Below are 24,348 nucleotides of genomic sequence, written 5' to 3' on the forward strand. Positions count from 1 at the left end.
TATATATATATATATATATATATATATATATATATATATATATGTAAGAGGTTTACATAAATTTTATATAAGGTTGCGGAAGTGAAGGCGAGGAAGAAGCTTGTCACATGGAGATGCCTTAAAGTTGCCATCTGCTTAGGTTTACTGAGCCATGGACAGAAGCAGAATATGCCCCCTTGAATGGAAAATTGCTTTTATGTTGCTACTTGTACGTGTTGGTATCTTCATATGCAAAACTTTATTGTATATTTCCTTAAAACGACTGTGTTGAATTTTTCTCTGTTATCACTTTCTCTGTCTCTCTTGCATGCTATAATCATGCTTCATTTGTTGACATTAAAATGCTTAATTTCTTATATGGCATATCATTTAATCATTCTCAGATAGCCATATAAAGTGACTGCACAAGCTTGGTGCTTGTACCTATATTTAATGGCCATATCCTATTTGTGAAATTCTAGGTAGAATACCTCTCTCTCTCTCTCTCTCTCTCTCTCTCTCTCTCTCTCCCCCTCCCCCCGCATGGATGCAACGAATAAGCCAAGTCCATTAAAGCAGCAGATGCTTGGAAAGGATCGCAACTTGACCCGGAAGGGACGAGAAGTACCTCTGTTTAGAAGTACCTCTAATCCTGACGGACGACATGTATGGACAAAAGAAATAAATATTCTACGGCTCACCATCTGCGAGTCATGTGAACGTTGCAATGGGACGGCAATTCTCAGCATGACTTCTTATCGGAAAAGAAGTGGACTGTTTACCTTGAATGCCCCGGGGAAAGCTACTTTTTTTTCTTGGTAGCAGGCTAGACGAAAGAACCTCAGAAAGAGATGAAAGGAATGATAACTGCTTGCATGCTATGTAGTGCCTTCAAATACGTGGGAACGACAGAATTGTCTAGAGATTCTCGAGTGTTCAAATAAAGGAATTTATATGCTGAATAGAATAGACAATGTGAATTGAGTTTAGCTTCAATAGATTATTGCATGGCATCCGTCATAAGAAACTCCTATAACACTGGATATCCTACTCATCTAGTGTACTTGTTTTGTTTAAGAAGAAATTTTTTCCATCAATCAAGAATGTTTAGGGTAGATTCAACCAACATATATGCTCTTCTTAGTAGTAGACGTACGTGGGATATTATCATTGACAAGGTTCATCAGAAGCAGCTACATTTCCCTGTTCCGACTCCATGAGCCTTTGTTCTTCGTCATCCATTGTTGCTGGAAATTGGACCCGGGGGCGGCAGTCGGCTGAGAGGGGGGAGCTCCGGTGAAAACTGGCGGACGGCGTCCTCTGTAGGGCCTGCAAAAGAGCCGGTGGCCGGGGTTTCCGGCGCCGGCCCTCCGATGCCCAAGTCGGAAAGAGCAAAGATATATGGAGGAAAATATGTCCAGAGTTTCAGCGTCCAGCCTTCTCTAAGGTGGGAGGGTTTCCTTTTTTATAGAGGGGTACCGGATTACCTGTAATGTGACGGGGCGGAGCTGCCGTATGATTGAGCATGTCGCATGAGTTAATGCAGGATCGTGTGAATTAATGCCTCGCAGTAAGAGATTAGGCCGGGGCCAAGGAGTTGTCATGGCTGATTAGACGCAGCCGAGCAGATTTGCCGTGGAGGGCTTGAGATCTGTAGATAGCAGGGGTCATGCGTATTAATTGTTGAGTAAGCTAGAGGTTTGCAGAGACCATACGCATTAATTGTTGAGTGAGCCGGAGATCTGCAGAGACCATACGCATTAATTGTTGGCAGCGATGGCAGGGGATGGTCTCTGGACGAGCTGCAGAAAGATGTGACCGCGGCGGGTGGATGGTGAGGTCGGACTTCCGAGGTCGAGAGCTCCCAGGTCGGGTACCCGGTTGGGCGTTTTGAGGTCGAGCATCCGAGGTCGGGCGCCCGGTCGGGCGTCCGAGATAGGGTGCTTCCGATCACGTGCTGGTGATGTGTTCACGTGCTTTGGGGGGGACTTGTATTTTCCCCAACACCCATCACCTCATTAGCAATGGAATTCTCCTTTGAATTGAACTCGTCTGTTGCATGTCTGATTCGCCCACAACCAAAGCAACAAATTCATTCCAATGTTTTCGTAAGTAAGAAGATTCTGCCAAAACTTCTTACCTTTGCTCCAGTACTCCCTCCCAATGGAGCCTCTTTGGTCGTCGAAGCTTTTCCATAAGCTTCTCGACCTCCTCTTAGGACGTACCTCTTGACTAGGATCATCGAGAGGTTCATATCCGGGAATTTCTTGATTGCCGAGATCATGGCGATTCCATCCCATGAATGCAGGAACGAAAATTCCAGCTCGATCCATTCCAGTGTTTGGTAGGAATCATATCATCTCTGGAATCACCATTCCTTCAATTGAAAAATAATGGTTATTCCACCATTAAATGGCAATGGATGATATTCTAAACAGTGAATTGACTAGTAATATTTGCGATATAAACAAAACGTAATGAATAATATACTTGATATAAATTTAAATATTGATAATTATGATATAAATAAAATGTAAATATTTTAATTTATATTTAAATGTATTGATATTATATTTAAAATAATAAAAGTATCAGGTAATATGGGTTGTAATATTATGATATTCAAGGTTTACTATATATATGTTATTAAGGAACAAGAATTGTGCAATACATATTATATGAAATAAATTATTAAATGAAAATGAATATAGAACAAAAATATATTAAATAAATATTCAAATTAATTAAAATATTCTATTAAAGTAGAAATACAAAATAAAAAAACAAAAATAAATATCAATACCATACCAAACTAGAAAACATAAAACTAGAATATCAAAATATATGTTAATTAAAAATTACAAAATATAAATTAAAATTGGAACAAAATATAATAAAATATGTATAAATAAAAAAGAAAATGATGAATAGAAATAAAGAAATTATTAAAACTAGAAACAAAAATAAATAGTTTAAGAAAATATAGAAATTGTAGTAATCAAAAATAAAATATTAATTACAAAATAAAAATTCAAATCATAAATAGAAACTAAAATATAAATTAAAAAATAGAAAATAGTTAACATTCTAATGTACGATTGGCTAAATTATATATCAGAACTGAGCTTCTATTTCTTTTCTATGCATTCCTTTGTCTCACCCAAACAATGAAATACGAAGCGTAATTTCCCCATCTGTTTCCGCTATATTTAGATTTCCACTCCAATTCTTTTTGATTCTTATGAGCTAGCCACAATGTTAAGGTTTTCATCCATCATCTTGCTCTTCCTCATGACTTCCTCTAATCATAAAATTTTTAACTTCGGTCCATGCTTTAGTTTAACATATCTATGATTTAATACAATATATTTTTTATCATATTAGAAACCATTCCATTTTGTTACATCAACCTCCCAATATTTTTCTTGACATTAGAGAGTAGAGACCCAACATGCACACATTCTTTCGCATTTAACAATTGCATGCATTCCGCATGCGCAATACTAATGTATATAAATCAAAAATATCATATAAAATAAAATTTTATCATATAAAATAAATTTAGAGTAAATTACAAAAATCTTCTAAAGATTAGGGTAAATTACATTTATATCCAATATTATGAAAAACCTATGTTTATCTCCTTGAGGTTTATTTTATCCAATACTTTAACCCATAACTTAATAGAATGTTTGTCAAACTATTAACTTTTAATGGGACCCAAATGCTACGTCAAAAAACTCTTAAAAATGATCAAAATAACCTTACAAAAATCTTCCTAAAATTTACGTTTATTACACGTACACCCAATATTTTGTAAAACCTTATACTTACACCTGGTTAAATTGACATTGTTAGTGTAATTATTTATTCATTGTAAAAAGTTAAAATTTCCTCTATAAAAAAAAGGCTTTTCTTTCACTTTTTTGACTTCCGGATCTCTTTGAAATCTTCCATCTTCAAGAGTTTTTTTCTCTTCGAGATTGAGCAACTAGGGTTTCTTTCTCGCTTTGCCACCTTACCGCAACCATTTTTGTCCGACAAGCGATCGATGACAAGTTTCCTTTCCAACCGGCATCCAGCAATAAGTGTTCTTCTTGATCAGGTTCTGTTCTTGCTTCCCCACCCACCACGTCATAGAGATCAGGGATGATGATGTATTATTTGTTGATTCTGAGTCCTAGTTGTCGAATACCGTATATATAATTTCTTGATATTGTCGTTGTTGATGAAAATTCCTTCGTCTACATATGGAACTTTTTGGATAGTGCATCAGTTGTGGTTCCATGTCCTAGCTTAAACTATGGACAAACTGGCTTAAGTGATAAAACTCTTGATACTAGTTTTTTGCAGCAAAAAATTTTAGAGGTATCTACTTGCTTGAGATATCTACATTGCTTTTCTTTCGGCAGATGGCTCTTTTTTTGATAATTCATCAAGATCAAGCTCCAGACCTCTGATGCCTCATGGTTGTTCTCCTCTTTGGATGGATGTTATATTACTTAAGGTTAGTTTGGACATTTTTTATTTTTTTTTCTGACATAGCATTTATGTCTCATTTAAGTTAACAGTTTGGCTAACAATCTGTTAAGTTATAGGTTAAAGTGTTTTAGTGGGATAAGCATAGATTTTTCAAACTATTGGATATAAGTATAATTTGCTTATAATCTTAAGGAAGTTTTGTAATTTATTCATCACTTAAGGGCAATTTTAGCTTTTCATATAAGGTAAACAGATTTATTAACCCATTATTTTAACTAGGTATAAGTGTAATAAACATAAATCTTAAAAAGATTTTTGTAATTAACTCATAAAACTAAAAGGGATTTTCTTTAATCTAATGTAACTTCAATGCAATTTTATTTGAAAACAATGGTTTAGCAATTGTGTAGATGTCACCATTTTCGTTTCATGTCAGAATGACCCAAAATATGGGCCCAAGGTTGGCCCAGCCAAGCTTCCCTGGCCTTGCACGATCTTCTACCCTTAGGACCTGAAATCTAAGCCATCCATCTGAATCACAACGTGACCATTGGATCCAGATACCCAATGGTCATCTAAACTTCCAGACACGACTCACAACGTTACCATCCGACGTGGCACGTCTCTAACGGCTCCCAATAGTTTCCACGTCACGCGCCGACTTAACCCAAAGATCGAGACACCCACTTAAACTACTCCGGCGGTATACGCTACCGCAGCCCGAGCCCTATACGGCTATACCTATAGACCTGCCGAGAAGTACTCCACGGGTGACGCTAGGGTTTCCAACGGATCAAAAAGAGACATCGGAGGGAGATGGGAATTCGAAGTGATGGGGAACCTTGTTCGAAGCCGCGCGCCCGAGCTCCAAACCTTAAACCCTCGGATGGACGGCTTCTCAAGCTTCCCTTCCCGCGTCCCCCGGCAATTCCACCTCGACGTCGCCTCCTATCGCGCTCTGTTTCGTGTCTTCTCCTGCCTCGACGAAACCCTCGTTCGTCCTCATGAATCTCGTAAAGATCCAAACCCTGGATTGGATGAAGTGCCGTAGAGCTCTTGTACCGGTAAAGATTCGATCTTTGATGGAAGATGTGATGGAATCGTGGCGGAGGAACTCGGGCATGGTTGGAAAGGGGGAAGGCACGGTGGATTTGGAGGCAGTGAGAGGAGTAGAGATTCGGCATGTGGAAACCGTCGGTTTGATGATTCTTCTTTTAATGGAATATTGGTTTAAGGGAGGAATTAGGCGACGGCAGAGACTTTCCAAAAGATGTACCTCTTCAAAACGCTAAATTAGCGGATGGCAAGGATCGGAATTCCTGTTCAGAACAAGGAAGGAATCATGAAACTCTAGATGCAAACGGTAAAAAGATTGTCTCTGGGGAAGGAATGATCTATTCTTCTGAGGAATTACTTCATCTTCATGGTAAAATGAGAGCACAGGGCACGGTCAATGCATAAAAATGATGTATTAACTGAATATACGTTTCCTGAAAAGCATGTGATGGATAAAGTTCGGGATAAAGAAATTAAGTTAATGAAAGAATGAGGAGAAAGGTTGCAACAAGTAACACACTGTTGTCCCGATTCTTTGATGGAAGTTTTGGGTCAAGAAAGATGAATTCCAGTAGTGTCCAATGTTAGGTTCAGAGGATGATGGAGACATCAAGAACGATGAAATTTAGTGGAAAGGACGACATCTTGTGGCTCTCCTAAGAAAGAGCATACAAACATGTTTTGTACTGAAGCAGACATGCATGCAAGTGAAGGTAACTGCAAGGATGATGAGTCAGCTACGCCCATACATATTACCAAGGATGAAATAATGCATGTTTAAAAAACTCACGCTCTAGAATTGGCTGGATGTGGGAACTCACGCTCTAGAATTGGCTGGAGAGAACTCAGAAAAAACAACGAGTACCAACAAAGAAAAACATCCAACGATGAGGTATGATTATATTTTTTTTCTTTTCTGAGTGTTACATTACCATTTTAGAAAAACAAATTTCCATTCTGCATTTTCTGTGGATGGTCCTGCTCTCAAAGTGTTGGCATTGTTTTGCAAGCTTTTTTTGTTCTATCGATGAATATGCTGCCATGATTTATTTGCTTGTTATTGTTTCTCAAAGTCGATGATTATATTTTTTTGCAAATTCATATATGAATCAATATGTCTTCTGTTGCCATTGGAAATCAGCCCGACCAAGGCACTGAGCTAGTTGGGCTGCTGGAGTGCTCCAATCGTCAGTTGTTTAGGTCGGAAGATCGACTAAGGGTCACTGCTTGTCCCTGCAATGACGGTTCGATGGCTGCTGAGCTTGGGTGGTGATGACTCCTACACTAGTCACCCTTGAAGGTGACGGAGATCTAGCTCAGACCTTCGCTCCGACGTAGGGATCTGACATGAAACAACAAAGACAGGGGAGTTCTCTTGCCGGAGAGCCGACGGGGATCTTTTGATGCCTAAATCAGTCTAACTTTTAAGAAACAACGAAGGTGTTGTGAGAGCGGCAGAATGACAATGCAAAAGAAATAAAGGAGCGCTTCTAGGGCTCAAGAATGTTTGTTTGGAGGGTCCTCCGGGAGTTGTTTATATAGGCAATGATCGGCACCAGTCGTCAAGGAAATCGAGTATGCGGATTGGCTATTTTTGATAACAGATTGCGCATGTCAAAGATCATGCCTGGATGTTTCGTCCATGCATCTCGCTTGTTCGTCATGCAGTTATGGGAATTGTTCACAATCGTGGCTAAGCTATTGCCAGTTGGGGGGTAAGAGTTTGAAATTCGAAGGACTCTGCGCACACCCATGTGGCAAACTTTGTTTGGTTGGTCAGAAGTTTCGTGGTGAGCTCTCACTGGTTGGTATGCCATGTCGGCTGTGGTTGGCTCTGAGGTGTATCGTCTTCCATTAGAGACATTTTCAAAAATAACTTTAATACATTGTTTGTTTAAAATTGGGATTTCATTTTTCATGGACAATTCTTTTTCTAATGATTGTTTAATATTCAGTAATTCATTGAAATGGTGTTTTTGTTTTTATATTTTTCTTGCTATTTGCAGCACGGGCAAAAGTTTTTGTATTAAATAGAATAGTTAATCTTGTAATCATCACTTTTATCTTTGCTTTAAAAATATATTATTGCTTTTACATGTTCTTGGTATCATAAAATTAGATTTCTAACTTATCTAAGTGATCTGTCAGACATGTGCTGCTATACTGTTTTTACAAGTTGGTTCTTTTAATTTGACAATATGTTGTTTTTGCTACTACAGAAAAATGGTCTTGTAGAGCAGATGTTCTAACTCATCCAAGTGATCTATCCGAAATTTACTACTCCAGTGCTTTTTACAAATAAGTTCTCTTAATCAGACAGAGATATGCTGGGTCACTTTCACATGTTGTAGGATAAGGAATGGCTTATACCATTTTGGCTCCTATAGGAAACAGGTCAAACCAAAATGAAATTTTGAATTGCATTTGAATATTTTTTTTCACCTTCTGGATTCAACTTTTAGCATTCTTAGGTTTTGTTATCCGTAAGATGGAGGTGAACATGGAGATTAGCAGCATCTTTCTTTTACACAGTATTAAATTTGATCCAATTTTTGTATTACCTCCTAGTCTTTCTTTGGTCTATTATCTTCATGTAGTCACTAGTTTCTTTGCAATGTCTACATATTGCAGGCTCTTGAAGCGAGGGTGATGAGAAGGCGAGGAGCTTTAACTGAGGAAAGAAAAGCTAAACAAAAGGTTGTGTACTGGTTCCTGTATTACTTCCTTGCTACCTAGATGTCATTATCATAGTGAAAACTACTTCATTGTGTGAAGTTTTCCCTCCTGTGGGGTTGCAAGTCCAACATGGTGTCAGAAGAGCACTGAAAGGATTCACATGGTCAAAGCACTTGCCATCATAATTTCATTTTAGGATAAAACGAATATAGGTGCGAAAGAGAGCCCAATTGCAGTGTCTTCTTCTGAAATCATCTTAAGCTAGAGGAATGGTAGTCATACTTGTTTGGTGGGTAAAGTGACAGTACTCAATCTAGAAAGGGTCAGCTTTGCCATTACTGTGGAAAATAATTCCAGCCCTAAAGGAGGTCCTAAGGACCACATTGTAATGTATAGTCATCTATGTACAAAGCTGGTGCATTTGATTTTAAAAATTTACTAGTGGTTTTGTGGATGCTTGCTGGATCTTGATGTGGTTAGGAAACAGCTTCCTAGGATTTTTATAGAAGTGATTTAGTTGGGTATGTAGAGGTTGTTGCATTTAATATAGGCTGCATATCTCTAAATACATTTCTTGATTGTTGACCACAAAATACATCTCTTGATTGGAAAAAGGAATACCTTTAACATAAAAGTGTGACAGATATAAGTGATGAAGTATGAAAAATTCATTTTATCATTTATGAGAGAGAGAGAGAGAGATAGAGGTTGGACCCTTTTTTTATTTTCAGTCATTGAGCTTGGATTAAGATTCTTGATTCATGTCACCATTTTTTTGGTAGAGATTCATGTCAAGTTTGAATGAAAGGATTATGAGATAGTCAATGCAAATGTTAACGCAACACCATGCAGCCTTATGGAGAGTACAGATATCCTTATTTTCAGCTTGCTGATAGTTTCTTGAAAGGAGATGGATGGCGAAGAAATGCATTTCTCTATATGTTTCTGGTTTTGCTCTTAAATTTTATTAAAATATGTATGAAGAAATTGCATTTTGTATCAAAGATGTTTTCTTTTCTTGATGGATTAAACTTGCAAGACCTAATCCTCCCTCTTTGATGGATTTGATGTAAAGCAGCACTGTTGGAAAGATGACTGAGTTCACCAACCATGCTGCATAATCTACGCATCTGACAGCAAGTGAACTTTTTAAATATAATTAAATTGTTTGATAGGCTTTGGCCTTCCAGTCTGTAGTTAAAGATTTACATAGTTGTCAAGGGCATTGAAAACTTAAGGTCATTTTTCCTACTAAAACAAGAACATGCACTCATGGTCATATTTAAGGTTTATTTGAATGACCTATTAGAAAATATTGAAGAATATCAAATAACTAACTCTCAGTGCGACATGAACAGATAAATTGACAATTCATGAGTTGCTAAACATTTTATTATTTTTAAAATTTTGAAACAAACAACTATTGAAGGCCTCACAAACAATGACTGTTACATTAACATGTAGGTTTCTCTAATTATATGGCTTTCTTCACATTTCATCAACCACATGCAATCTCAAAATTTCATAATATGTATGCAATGTTCATTACTTCATGGTCCGAGTTTTAAGGAACTAGTTCTCCTCCTCATTTCATTTTTTTTTTTTGGAAGAGTTGTGCAACTTGAGAGACCAACCATTAATGATTTGATGTCATCAGATTCTTGAGCATTTAAGAAATGAAAAAGGAACAAGGCATGTCAAGTTCTAAGTAAGTGAAAAATTGGGAAATTGTAATTGTGGTATACCATCAAGGACCATTAGCTGCTGCCACGACTTACCAAGAGCCCAGTTAATATAGGTAGACAGTAACCCATCAAATATATATATGATTATTTGTGTGTGTGTATGTGTGTATAATGATTGTTTTGATCAAATTCATAAAAAGAATGCAAATATAATAGAAAAGAAATAACTATGATCCTAGAATTTTTAAATTGAAGCATGTGGACTGCACATTATAATAACTAAGAAGATTATAACACCATTAGGTAATTTACCATTACATAGGCAGTCAGCGATACAATCTGTTAGCAAGCTGTCCAGTTAATAAGAAATTGAGACGTTAGAGTTCTTTTGTGTTACCCAGGCATTTCTCTTGATGACTATAGAGAGAACATTATCCATATGCTGCTGCTGTTGTTTCTTAGGAAACTTAGGAACTTCAGTAATTGGCAGTTAAACTTTACTGCTTGCCAAACAATGAGCAGTTTGAGTTCTTTTCCTTAAGTTTTCTTATTTGCATCTGGTTCTCCAAAATATTTTTTCAACCTTGACCCTTCTATGTTTCTTTTTGTTTAATATGTTATACACTTTATTGTTTCATTTTCAGCATTCCTTTGGCATGGAGCAAAATCCTACTTTGGATTCTTTTACCATTTCTGGTGAAATCAGCAGCTAGTAAACTAGGTATTATTTCATGAGCAGATATTCTTCCAAAGATTGAACCATGCACCATATCCTTGTTGTCTTGACCTGAACTTAGGGATGGTAACATGTCGGGTATGGATCGAATAAGCCATTACCCATACCTACCTCATACTTGCCTTGGGGCAGGGTGGAACAAGTAGATTTTTTTTTTTTTTAAACTTTAGAGAGAGGAGTGGGGAAGAGTTGCATATATCCAAGTTGGGTTTGGGGTAGGTTTTACTATTATCCGTATCTATGTTAGATCTACTGCGTGCCAGGTAAAACTTACTCCATTAGGATTAAGTTAGGCTGGGTACCTGATAGGGTGGAGTAAATTGCCACCCTACCTGAACTTACCGTCTCTTTAATTGTTGTATAGCTTTCTTCTTATTTTGTTCTTTTTTAAAGTATTCAAACATGATCATTTTTTTGGTGATTTTACTCTTAAAATTACTCATTTTAGTAGAGTTCCACCAAGAATGCAAAGTTATATGGTTGAAACTATAACATACATCAGTATTAATCCAAATATATTGATCCAAATAACTATATGCTACTTTTATGCTGCACTACCTACTAATTCTTCCAACACCAATGCTACTTTTATGCTGCTCATTAATTAACTATGATAATTATCCAGTTTTTCTTGCACTCAAACTTGAACTAAGCTGGCTTCAACTTGAGGTCATGTGTAATTTTCTTGTAAACGAAGTTTAGAGAATTCTCCTTCCTGTTTAAAGTTCTATTTTTAGCTTTCAAGACCGTAAGGTAGTTAGTCTCGCTGCAGCTAACAATTTATTTTGGTTTTATTTGCAAGTTGTTATGATCCTCTTGCTCACATTGTAGTAGAATAATCCTACCGTGTGTGGTGCTTACATTGTTTTGGTAATGAACAATAAGATCATGATTGTTGCTGCATTTTGTTCCTTCTAAAGTTGAATTCCTCGATTCCATTTCCTATTACACACACACACACACACACACACACATATAAGGAATAATTGAATTTGTAGATTTTTATATCAGAAAAATTATAGATTTTCGATCCACTTTGTCAAAGAGTAGCTCAGTGGTACCATCGCCTTACTTTCAGCCAAGTGGTTCCGAGTTCGAAACGTGCGAACGCCGATTAAATTATGTGGTCTGCTGGTAGACTCGGTGGTGCCGGATATGACGTATTCACACGGAGGGTTCGTGCCGGAGCCCAGAGGAGTAACCAAGTCGGACCCACGGATGAGGAGGGTATGAGTAAAATCAGTCGGGGTGTTCAACATACGGTCATTTATGTCCACATCGAACATTCTTCTGGCGGGGTGGAGGCCCAGTGGGGGCTGCTATACGGGGGTGGGCTTCCCCCTTCCTCTTTTGCTTAAGCAAGAGAGAGAGAGAGAGAGAGAGAGAGAGAGAGTGTGTGTTTTATGCTAGCTATTCATCTATGCAAGACTTGAACTCACCTCTCCATAACTCAAGCAGCTGTTGAAAAATTTAATTTGCTTCCGTCCCCACCAAAGTTACCAACTAACTTGGTAAAGTCAAAACTCTCAGCTAACTCTTTGGGCCACACACACCGTATAGGAAAAACGGACTCAAGCCCTCTTCAATCTTAATATTATAAATGTTTTTTTTTTTTTTGGTACAACGATTTATTCTATGCTAATATAGGTGCAGCCAGCATAATCAGCAACAATAATTTGGCACAACTGTAAAGGAGAAATCCTCTAGCATGTCCAAAAAAACTTTTTCAAAGTGCTGTGCAGTATAGAAGGCAACCCGATCGATAGTTTGTTCCCCTTTTGATACACATACACTGCCTATCATAGAGTAGAGGATTCTGGTTCCTTTCGGCCTTGCGTTAATACCCTTTTAAATTGATATTCACGTATATACTCTCGTAAAACTTTGTTATTATACAAATATCCCTAATATAACGGTTGTTCTAACGGTGTTAAAAAAATCATATTTATATTAATTAAAAATAAAATAAAAATTTGAAATGATGTTATTATCCTTACTATTTTCTTCCACCTTCCCTCCCCACACCCGCAACACACCCCACCCCAGCCCCCCACCCCCGGTGCTTTACCCTCCCCTCCCCACCCCACCCCACACCCGCAACCGCAACCCACCCCCTCCCTCCGGTGCTCGGCTTCCTCCCCGCCCTCTGCAGATCGGGATCCCAAGAAGAAGAAGAAGAAGAAGAAGAGATGAGCTCCACACAGCTGTGCTCAATCTCTTGGGCCCAGAAGAGAGAGAGAGGGCTGGGTCAGAGAATCCGGAACCTCGGCCCGTCAGGAATCTCTCTCCATCTATTACACTGTTGATACCTCTGGTGTCTCGGTAGCTAGCTTTTTTTTTTTCCTCCTGTTTTTTTGGTTATTGTTTCTCTCTCAATCTATTACACTAGAGTGTTCCCTCACTTTCTCCCTTCAAAAGTTAAAAGAAACAAAAACCAAAAAAAAAGGAGGAAAAAAAAAAGCCAGCTACCGAGACACCAGAGGTATCAACAGTGTAATAGATCGAGAGAGAATCCTGACGGGCCGAGGTTCCTTTGGATTCTGTGAACCAGTAATCCTCTCTCTTTCTATCTCAATCTCTCTTTTCTGGGCCTAAGAGATTCTGAAGCAGAGCACAGCTGTGTGGAGCTCCTGTCTTCTTCTTCTTCTTAGGATTCCGATATGTAGAGAGCGGGGAGGAAGCCGGGCACCGGGGGGAAGGGGTGGGTTGCGGGTGTGGGGATGGAAGAGGAGGAAATAGTAAGGATAATAACGTCATTTTAAATTTTTATTTTATTTTTAATTAATATAAAAATAATTTTTTTAACACTATTAGAATAGTATTTATATAATAATAAAGTTCTATGAGCATGTAAATACAAATATCAATTTTGAAAGGATAGTCATGCAAAATTTTCATGCCAAAAATTCATCAATAATCAATCAGCCAAATCCCTCAAGGATGATAATATTATAAATGCGCCCTTCTCCGAACCGTTTCCACCCAATTTACATTCCCCCCCTAACGAATCCCTCTCCCTCCCCTTTACCTCCTTATACTCTCTTGGAATCTCTCCTTCTCTCACATCCCGTTCTCTCTTCTTCTTCTTCTCCTCTTCCTCCCCGTGGACAACTTTGTAATAATGACGACGGACTCGATGTCTACAAAGAACAACCATCTGCCCCCCTCCCTCCTCACCGCCCTCGGAGGCGGCGGCGTGGACGGCGAAGGAGGCGAGGGCGATGCCAAGTCCGGAGAGGAGGAGCCCCAGGGCGCCCCCTCCTCCTCCTCCGCGGCCGCCGCCGCCGAGGAGTCAGGGAACGGATCCAAGAAGCCTGTCGTCCTCGTGACGAACGGCGACGGGATTGGCTCCCCGGGGCTCGCCGCCCTTGTTGAGGCCCTCATCCGCTGCGGCCAGTGCGACGTCCACGTTTGCGCCCCCGAATCGTGAGGCCCTTCCCTCCCTCATTTGGTTCTTTATCTGTTAGGTTTAATTCCTATGTAGCAAGATTTGGTTCGCCAAATTTAGTTAGCATTATTTCCTTTTGATTTGTCTTTGTTATCTTCTTGATTGGTTTATTTGGGTTTTTCTTTTTGTTTTGGTATTGGATGTGTCCAAAAAATGCGGGTTTGTTTCCACTAGTTGTGTTTTTGCGCAGCTTGTGATTTGGGATAGCTACAGTAGGGTTTGCTGACTTATATTTATGCATGGATTTTGTCTTCTTCTTTTCTTTCGCTTTAGTTTGATTCCATTGTTGGCTTCGTGGGTTTTGGATGAGCGAGATGAGGTTGTTGGATATTGGTAGGTACTGGTAATGATGTTGTCGGATTTCTTGGTTATTTGTAACTTTTTTTTTTCCTTTTGGAAAAAGGGACAAGTCAGCCTCGGGTCATGCAGTTACCGTTCGTGAGACCGTCGCCGTGACTTCTGCAGAGTTCCATGGTGCCACGGCTTTTGAGGTTTCTGGTGAGATCTTCTTCCAGTCGATTCTTGAGGTTTTTTTTTCCTCCAGGCTCCTTTCTTGATTTGTTGATATTAAATTGTTTCCCCGCTTTATTAGATTATGATTTTTAGATTAATTTATTAGAAATAACATTTCAAGATTGCGATACTGGAACTTGGATTTGAAGAAGTTATTTTGCAAAAACCATCACAGGGCGAGCAAAGAAGCTATTTATGTTCTAATTGCGGGTAGGTTTTGCTTCTTTTCACAGGGACTCCTGCTGATTGTGTCTCCCTGGCTTTGTCAGGCGTGTTGTTTTCTTGGTCCAGGCCAGCATTGGTATATGATTGTCTATATTTCCTTTTATTAGCTGCTAAAATTGAAGTCAATTTAGTACCTTGTCTTTTAGGGATTTAAGAATGTTTAATATGATGCATCACAGGTCATCAGCGGTATCAACAAGGGATCAAATTGTGGCCATCACATGTAAGTATGGGAGCCTTCTCATTTCCCCCTTGGTTTCCTGCGGATCAGTAACCAAATAATGACTTTAGCCTTCTTTTCTTTGATGAGAGGTGTACACTGTAGTTTTTGTATAGTTTATTCATTTTATGTTCCTCCAAAATGTGAGCTCCATGTTTCATGTTCAGTCTCAAGATCTGCAAATTGATATCTTACTAGCTTATTTATAGTTCTTCCTTTCCTTGCATATTCATTCCTTATATGGCTTTGAATCAGGTTAAAGTCAGACTTTCTTATGTAAATGTTGGATGTTGACGTAGTTCTCTCATCTCCTGTGAAAATTTATATAGCTTCTACTCTGGTGCTGTTGCTGGAGCTAGAGAGGCCTTACTATGTGGACTACCTTCTTTCGCAATCTCATTGAATTGGTAAATAATGCCTTATCTGTTTTATGGTTTTTGCTTGTTCCATTTTCCTTGTATATCTTACACATTGAACCTTGATTACTTCTGCTAGGAGGAAGGATGAAAGCCAAGAAAGTGATTTCAAGGATGCAGCTGAAGTTTGTTTACCACTAATACATGCAGCCATTAGGGATATTGAAAAGGGACTTTTCCCAAAAAGTTGCTTGCTGAGCATAGAAATTCCTACCTCCCCTTCTACAAATAAGGTTTGCTTTTGCCAAGTCTTGAGTCTTTTAGGTTATGTTTGGTTCCTAGATATCTAATTGGGGGGTGGCTAAAGTTAAGCATTGGTAACCACTACTTAACCAATTAAACATAGGCTAGTTAAAGTGCTGCCTGGTTGTTGGTCGGTTAACCACAACTTTTTGCTGAGTTAGTTGAAATGGTGTTTGGTTGCAAAAAACATGTTTGAGGTCCTTTTTTGTGCTATATGGACAATAATGTCCTTATGCATTTTCTCCATTTGGATGAAAATGGCTAAGAACTTCATTCATCATATGAATGCACTGACCACCCAATATGTCTTTGCTCACCACATTATTTTATTAGTTGAATGTTATCGAAATAATCTCTATTATACATGATTGTAAAAATGACATCAATGCATATCCTCTCATAACTTGTACTCTCACAACATGATTTAGTACTTTTCCTATCATGAGTATTATGACCTACCTTCTCAACAATATCTTATGGATTCGATAGAATTTGTTAATGGGCCTTCCTTTTCTTTTTCCCAGAAAGATATTAAGTGTAGCATATTAGCTTATTAGACATAGCACATGGGTAGGTAGTATGGTAACGTTCAACGTATCTATGGCTTAGTCGTGAAGGTCATCATCGAGATCCATGCATTTGCCTGATACAAAGATGCAGGGCCATTCCAAACATGGATCCCACGATGACCAAAATAAGAGCATGCCGGCATCAAAATAGAGAGCATATCATTCACAAGCCCACACAAATTGACAAGAATTTCAAGCATGCCAATATGAAATTAGGTAGTATAGCATAACCTTGCATTTTTTGAAAATGGCCAAGGCATTAAATTAATCATAGAGCAAAGCAAATATCACATTCTAGACATGGATGTTGGCTTGGTCACGAGACCTTAGCGAGCACATTCATCTGAGATAGAGTTGGGGTTCAAAGCGATGAAGATTGGCGAGCCTTGAGACCTTTTGAAGCTGAAATAGGCCACGGGACACCACCGCTTGTGGTTGATCTAGAGACCACGACAAGCAACTAACTGGAGACTTGAACGGAGCCCCAAGGTACAACCCATGATCACCAATCAATCTTCGATGAGGTAGAGAGGGCAGATTTGCTACCAGAGTAGCGGGAAAGGAATCGATGAGGGAGAAGGGGAAGAGGGAGCACTGATAGTAGCAAAAAATAAACAAACAAAGCTAGGCCTTGCCAACTAGCATGACTGGCGGCATTGTGTTGGCCGCTAGGAGCTGACTAGGATGGGCACAACACCACTTGGACCGAGAGTGCGGAATGGGGAGAAGAGGACCGTGGTAAGGGGACTGTGCCTACCCAAACCGAAGTAAAAAAAGGGAAAAGGGTTTTAACCACCTAGGGGCATTTTGGGAATGAAAATAAGGGCCAGGTGGCTTAACCAGCTGGTTGAAGTTACTCCTACCCCCTCGTGAAAGAACTTTAAACATGGTTAGGTAATTAAAGTGCATTAACTAGCTAAAGTTGATCATGCAAAAAGTAAGACTATTTGGTTGGTTAAGTAGATAATGAAGCCTTAACCGGGTTTTAACTATGAACCAGACACGATGCCTTAAAGTTTGAAAAATATAATGTGACCTTTGTTTTTTTTCTTTTACTATGTAATTCAATTCTTTTACCATGAATTCTTTGATAATTATATTATATGTATGTGCTTCCTTCAATGGCGCATCTAGTTACACATGCTTGTACCGTCTTTTAAATTTTGAAGATTGAGAGGTTTTATAATAATAGTATAGGAAATATACAAGGGATAACAACATCAACAACAATACCAACATTTAGAGTGGAGAAAATCTCACTGATGACTAATTTTTGAAATAGGCCAAAAAGTAAAAAGATATATAGCCCACTCGGCAGCAAGGAATGGATGTATGTGCTCCTGAATTCTTAAGACGAAAAGCATGGTGTAAATGCAGCAATAGATTGGGGCAAAGTTAGGAGTTGAGCAGCTTAGGTTTTTCTCTTGAATTTAAAACTAATGCATTTGCTTAATTAATCATGACATGAGTCAAGGCGCCTTTTTTTTATTTTTTCCCTTGTTCTCCCTCGTTGCAATGACGCCCCTGGAGAGGAGGGGGGGGGGGTGGTGGTGGTGTGTCCAATCCTTTAATCGTACAAGGTTTATTAGGTCTGCCAAGCAAATTAAATGATCAGGCCTAGTATAACAATTGACACCCCTATGCATGAAGCAGAATTCCAGATATTTGATTGTCCATTTTGAAAAGTAGCGAATTTATAGATGTAGCGGGTGCATATAATTGTTTAATCGTGCTGTGGTATCTCTGTTTTTATAAGATAGTTGATGAAGATGTGGGTCTGACTGACATTAATTGTGATATAATGTTGGGGGGGATGATATGATAAGTGAGATTGTTGTGCTGAAAATGGAATTATTTGAGATGCACTGCAAAATGTAAAGTGGTTGGTATAAGCCAATGAGACTTAAGATAATCTGGAAAGAAAAAAAAATAACGAGACATGCTATATTGCATGGAACAAAGTTTGGGCATTGAAGGATTTAATGTGTGTGTGTGTGATGAAAGCATATGGCAGGTAAGTGGGTATTACTGGAGGCAGGAGCTTAGATTGTAGCACCAAGATCTTTCTTCAAGATGATGACTGATGGATGAACTTGTAATGCTCGATAAATGAGAGTTTAGTATTCAGGTCTTCATTTCATGGAACTATGTAAAAGTGGGTCCTTGCAGTGTGTAACCTTTTTATTAGGAATGTAGAAGTTGACTAGTTGCTACATATAAAAACAAAGGGCTTCGGTCGGGTTAGGTTGGGTTGAGGGCAAACTCTAACCCCACCAGCCTGTAAATCCCTCAACCCTAACCCCAATCCAACTTGGTCTCAGATTGGGATTTCTCTAACCCAACCATTCAACCAACCTAATCAAGTCTTCAGCTAAATTTGGTCTGGGTAAGGGTTAGTCAAGTTGGGTCGGGTTAGTTGGGTTGTTTAATTTTAATTGGATTATATCAAGTTGAATATGAATTTTAAGATAGATTGAATTTTAGTGCACTTTTCTTGAATTCCTATTTCTCGAATTGTGACCTAAATCATAGTTTAAGAAGATTAAGATATAATTATACAAACATAGAAGTAATTTATATGAAACATAAATATGGACTATTATTTATTTATTCATATCAGGTCAGGTTGGGTTCGGGTTGGTTTATGGTCGGGTTTGGGTTGGATTGAAGGTCAACCCTAACCTAGCTTTACTTGAGATCGGGCTGGCCCAAAGCCAACCCAAGTTTATAAAACTTCAACCCAGCCCTATCCAGTGAGGGGGTTGGGCGGGCGGGTTCGGGTTGAGCCTAACCCAAGTTGCATCTCTTTTTTTTTTTAAAAAAAAAACCTAACATTAGTTGATGGGCCTCATTATGATTAGAACTTGCTATGGCATATCTTCCCTTTAGCCGGCGAGGGATTTGGAAGGAAATGAACAAGCAAATCTTTTATCATTCTGCTCTAAATAGGATAGAGTTGTATTTTCTCCCCAAATTCAATGGTGTCTTGTCTTCTTTGCTATTTCTCTGTGATATTGTGTAATATCTCTTCATTTTCCCCTAACCTAACATTTTATAGTTTTGTTGGATTTTCTCCTCCTGATTATGCTAATATGTCTGATAATTTTTCGGAAATGTTATACATATACAGCCATATTTTTATCACTCCACGGTTTGTGAATTACCTGAACTTCACCCCCCCCCCCTCGCTTTTACTTTCTTCTATGATTCTTTTCTTGATATCCATACATGTTGATGTGCATTTTTTGAGGGCATTTTGACTGCTTCCGTACTGGATATTATTCTTATTTGTTCTAGGATTACATCATAGCAAAGATTCTCAAATGATTTCAGGCATGTTCAGTGGTTGATCATTACAATAGATATGCTCAGTTTTTTTCTAATGAGTCCATATGGCATAACCAGTGTCTCATGTAACCAATGATTTGTGTAGTCATCACTATACATATGAATATGATGGCATACATGAATCTAACATTGATGACCTGGGTCTCTGCTATCTGCTACACCTGCACCAGATTTTGTCTCTTAAGTCAGAAGTGTCATTCATGGTATCATGCTTTTTTGTTCACCTTTTCCATCATTTGTCTCTTCAATGCGAAAACCTCTCATTGTCATTTCGGTGAAGCATGAGTGGTGCTTAAGAACTTATGGATGTGAGGGTTTGATATCATGCCAAATTATTCTTATATCAAAAACTTAATTCTTATGGGTATGGACCATGAGCATCATCTTTATCAAAGTAATTCTTGAAAGTCACATGAATCCGCTCTCTTGGAGTGCCATGCGGTTGGCTATTCAGAAAAAATGCAGGCTCAACATCTGATTTTATCGCAAATAATACTTGATGATATTATCCTTCCAAAAGGTTTAACTTTTCTTTTCTAGCATGTAGTGGCACAATAGTTGTACTGGCCATGCCTAAACCAACAAAAGATATGCGTTATCATGAGGAGTGACAGCTGGTTGAGTTTGGCTGTATCTATAATTGAACTGGAATTACATGTTCTGGACCTGATCAACAAACCAAACCCTATTTATAGCCCTACACCCTCTTGACCATAGTTGTGCTTTGATCAGGCATGAGGTGGCTATCAAGTATTTTGAAATATAGGGAGGGGGCTGGGGGGTGGGGGTGTGCAGAGCTGGGGTGATTTGAGGGCTATGAGATGGTGAGCAGGGAAGGTAAAATTTGTGGGGAGGGAGGGAACCTTGGCTTGTCCCTTGCTCCAATGCTTGTAAAGGTGCAATATTAGGAAAACTCGTGTCCATTTCATCGACTACCTCTTCCAATCTTCTCCTTAAAGTCTTATCCTTTGGAAAACTCTATTTCATTGGACATATTTCAATTATTAATAACATCTGTTATTTTTCGGGAAACTGTTTAGGATTTCTTTATAAATTTTAAACCTTTTTGTTTCTAATCATGCTTTGCACATGGATACTATCAGTGCACAATCAGGTAGAATATCATTCGTTCTGTTATGAATCAACCTACACTAGATACTGAATTTGTAAGGTTTTGCATCTGACCAGGATAAACAAATTGTTCATATTTTATCACTGCATCTATACTTGCATGCATTGGTTATGGTTAAGATACATGTCAGATACTTATTCTAAGTTTTGAAGCATAGATATGGATGTGAGATGCATCAATAATGCAAACCCTGAAAAATAGGGTACGAAACATGTATGGTACAACATAAATAAGTGATTTTTTTAGATATATGTAAAAATCGTCTATAAAGCATGATGGTTTATTATAATAACATGGTCACCAGTTTCTACAAACTTATAATTAGCCTTTCAAATTTATAGATCAAAATTGACACTCTATATAATAACATCAAAATCAAAATTAACCATCCATCATTAAATATTCAGCATTTATAAAACGAGAAGAAAGTCCTCTCCCCTCATCCCCAAAGCATCCGGAGGTATATGAAGCCTTTAAATAGAACAACAAAATAGGGATACTTAAGATATTTATCTGAGACATTTAAACTATCTGTGCTTCCTAGCCATTAAATATTCTACTAATGGTAAATTCTCTATCATCATGCATATTCTTTTCACTAATTAAGTTGTCAACATGATCAAAATTAACTTTGTTTTGGATGTAGTCAACTTTATAGATTGCTCCACCAAGTTGAAGAAATCTGAAGTCTCTTATCAAAAATAATCAAAGTCCAAGAATTACTTACACATATATGACATTGGAAGAGGGTCATGTTTACACAAACGGAGTAAAATCCAATTACATTGTCAGGTTGTTGTGCCTCCTTTGTTGAGATTTGAGGTAAAGATAAAAAGGATATAGGAAAGAAGAGAGTCGGAAAGAAAAAGATCAGGGGGGTGACATGATCAGACAGATAAATGTTAGAAGCAAATCTTACTGTTCGAAATTGGAGGGTGGAATGGCAATAAACATGTTTTTCGGAGGTTAGACTGCAATATGCTGGCTAAGCTTGTAGTGGATGTTTACATTGTCATCAGGTTGAATTAACTGCTATAATAATAAACTGATGTGCTAAATTTTCTGAACTTGTCAAAATCTTTACTTTGATCAATTCACTGTATTTCTAATCTGTTGGCCTTTGGTCGTTATTCTGCCTCTAATTGTGATTGAATTGTGGCCTTGGTAAATGGATCCATGAGCTTAAAATTAAATCCACCATCTACAGGCAAGAAAAAATTAGTGTGAAGAAAGATGAAGATGAAGAGGAAATGGATTAGAGTTGAATTGATTAGAAAAATTTCATCTTGTCCATTTTCCATTTCATGTTCCTCCAAGGATGAAATGCATTTCCAATATGATGAGCTGCTCTTCACTTGCTACAATTATATAACATGAAAATGGTGATCTCTCTTGGTAAATTTTAATGTTATTCATTTCAGGTGCTCTCTAGGGAGCTCGCATCTCCAATAGCTTGAGCTTCCCTTCTTAGGGTGTCTTAATGTGGCTACATTAGCAGACTGGTGCTTATCCTGAGAACCTTTATGAGGCTTGACATATTATCTCTGAATGATAACAAGGGTGTCATGTTTCTTTTGGTATCTGGCATGCACTTGCATTTATTCACTTGCAATGGACCAAAGCTATCGATAGATACCAACATTGTGAAGATGCTGTATTGGTATTTTTGCGTTGATGACTAGCACATTTATCATATAGAACTTTTTAAGTTGCTAAGATTAAAGTATGTTTTACATGGCTGCTGTGCCTGATTTCATTGTGAATTCGTTGACTTCCCTGTTTGCAAGTTATCTTAGCTCCTTAGACTGTTGTTGTTTTTCAGTCTATGTGCTGTACTTTTTGACAGGGCTTCAAGCTGACCAGGCAGAGTCTGTGGAGGTCTTCTCTGAGCTGGCAATCTGTGTCAGCAAACAGGCATCCTTCTGCCGGGCAGTTCATGTCTATGCATCAAAGTCTTGGAGTGCAGCTCGCACAGCTTGGCCGAGATGCCTCTGCGGCAGTTAGTATCATACCATAATCTATGGACAGGAACCAGAAATTTGCCATTATTTTTTATTGGACTGTTCCTGTATTTTCTGAAGAAGCTCTGCATTTTCAGGGAGCAGCTCGTCGCATTAATGCTCCAAGGAAGAACGTGGAAATAGAGTCAGTTGGAGCAGCTGGAAAACCTGAGACTCAACGAGAAGTGGTGAAGAAGTACTTCCGTCTAAAGGTATGCCTGGCCTGTGTAAGTTTCTAACAGGCAAGCCATGTCTAAATAATATGGGGTGTTTTATGGCTCACCCAAAGCTCATTGATGAGATTTTAGCTGATGTGCTTTATTAAATTGTGCGCAATAGCCTAATATTAGGCTTGTTTCCTCTAAAAGAATTTTGAATATGGATAGTAGCATAGGAGGCTGTTTCCTTACTAGAACATATTTTTAGCTTTTCTCAGAACACCTGAGTACTTTATGTTGTACAAGTGTTTAGGATTTAACAATTGGAGCCTTCAAATGAGCCTTCAAACATATTTCTTTAATTGCAGTTTCTTGAGAAGGAGCAAGAAGAATTAAACGAAGATCTTGATTTTAGGGCTCTGGAAAATGGCTTTGTGAGTCTCTCTCTCTCTCTCTCTCACTTGCAAGCAACACAGACAGATTCACAAGCATGTATATCTGCACGCTCTTAGCAAGCTTACTTCTTCATCTTCTTTACAGATTGCTGTAACTCCTTTACATTTGAATTTGCGTGAGGGCTCTGAGATCCAAGCCCCTGCTTCAGAGTGGTTTGCCTCTGTTCCAACGGGAGGTGGAGAGGCTCTTCGAGGCTGACACAGCACATATGTTTGACCTGTATTACTGTTGTAGGTGGTTACTTTGTTTTGACTTCCACGTTGAAGGTGTCACTTTTGTTTCCAACTTGCCCTCATTCCATTGCGTTCGTTAATTGTTCTTTATATTCGAAGGAACCCATGCTCGATCCGTTCCATTAATATGATTGGCGGTGGCATGTGTTCCAATTGTTGTGTGGGCTTGATTTGTTTAGATTGGAGATGGGCGGCTCTGTGATACTTAGACCTTCTGGCTTTGCCTGGAATTTTTTTATCCCTAACGGAGTTTGCCTATTTTTCCAAAGACTGACGCCTTTTCTACACCCTTGCTGCCGGTGATGACGACGTCCCAAGTCAGTAGAGCTGCGGACGGATCATGGTTATCTTCCATTTGAGAGCTGCTTGTTGCTGAGGGTCACAGTAGTTAGTACTAATCCTTGAAATTTTACAAGCCTGAGAGGGGGAAGCACTCAGTATGACAAATATGCTTGTCGAAATGAAGTTATAATTTACATAGATACAGCCTTCATATCATTTTATGCGGTCAGCCTACCCAGTCAAGTGCATCAAAGATGGGTATCAAAATCCTAGTTTCTGGTCTCTTCTTCTTCTTCTTCTTCTTCTTCTTCTTCTTCTTTTTTTTTTTTTGGTTGTTACTGTAGCGGGTTATTCATACAGTGCGTGTACGAATACATCCAATAAAATCAAAAAATACTAGCTTACAAAGTGCCTGTGACAGCTCTCCTTCTCATGACCAGAGGGTGTACCTTAAGTGGTGGGCCGCGTAGGCAGCCATCCAATCGGCTGCT

General features: G+C 38.5%; 1 protein-coding gene and 1 long non-coding RNA gene across 2 annotated transcripts; both read left to right on the forward strand.

Moving 5' to 3' along the window:
* Positions 1-5,203: 5,203 nt before the first annotated feature.
* LOC113461122 (uncharacterized) lies at positions 5,204-11,515 on the forward strand. The gene is made up of 3 exons (XR_003383187.3): positions 5,204-6,409; positions 6,659-7,911; positions 8,149-11,515. It is a non-coding gene; the product is annotated as an uncharacterized LOC113461122 (long non-coding RNA).
* Positions 11,516-13,606: 2,091 nt separating this feature from the next.
* LOC103695568 (uncharacterized) lies at positions 13,607-23,843 on the forward strand. The gene is made up of 10 exons (XM_039125329.2): positions 13,607-14,040; positions 14,466-14,560; positions 14,809-14,876; positions 14,980-15,023; positions 15,350-15,427; positions 15,516-15,669; positions 22,575-22,727; positions 22,827-22,940; positions 23,255-23,320; positions 23,427-23,843. Exons 1-10 carry the CDS (start codon positions 13,736-13,738, stop codon positions 23,538-23,540), a joined length of 1,191 nt encoding a protein of 396 aa, XP_038981257.2. The 5' UTR covers positions 13,607-13,735; the 3' UTR covers positions 23,541-23,843.
* Positions 23,844-24,348: the final 505 nt, after the last annotated feature.

The sequence above is a fragment of the Phoenix dactylifera genome, chromosome 1 (genome assembly GCF_051530095.1).
Source record: "Phoenix dactylifera cultivar Ajwa chromosome 1, Ajwa_hap1_PhDact_Kaust_v1.1, whole genome shotgun sequence".
NCBI lineage: Eukaryota > Viridiplantae > Streptophyta > Magnoliopsida > Arecales > Arecaceae > Phoenix > Phoenix dactylifera.

Bases quoted from the DNA above. Each gene is read 5' to 3' on its own strand.
- LOC103695568 (XM_039125329.2), top strand. From the start codon at position 13,736: ATGACGACGGACTCGATGTCTACAAAGAACAACCATCTGCCCCCCTCC. The intron at 15,670-22,574 runs GTTTGCTTTTGC...ACTTTTTGACAG, and splicing joins CCTCCCCTTCTACAAATAAG to GGCTTCAAGCTGACCAGGCA. The intron at 22,941-23,254 runs GTATGCCTGGCC...CTTTAATTGCAG, and splicing joins AGAAGTACTTCCGTCTAAAG to TTTCTTGAGAAGGAGCAAGA.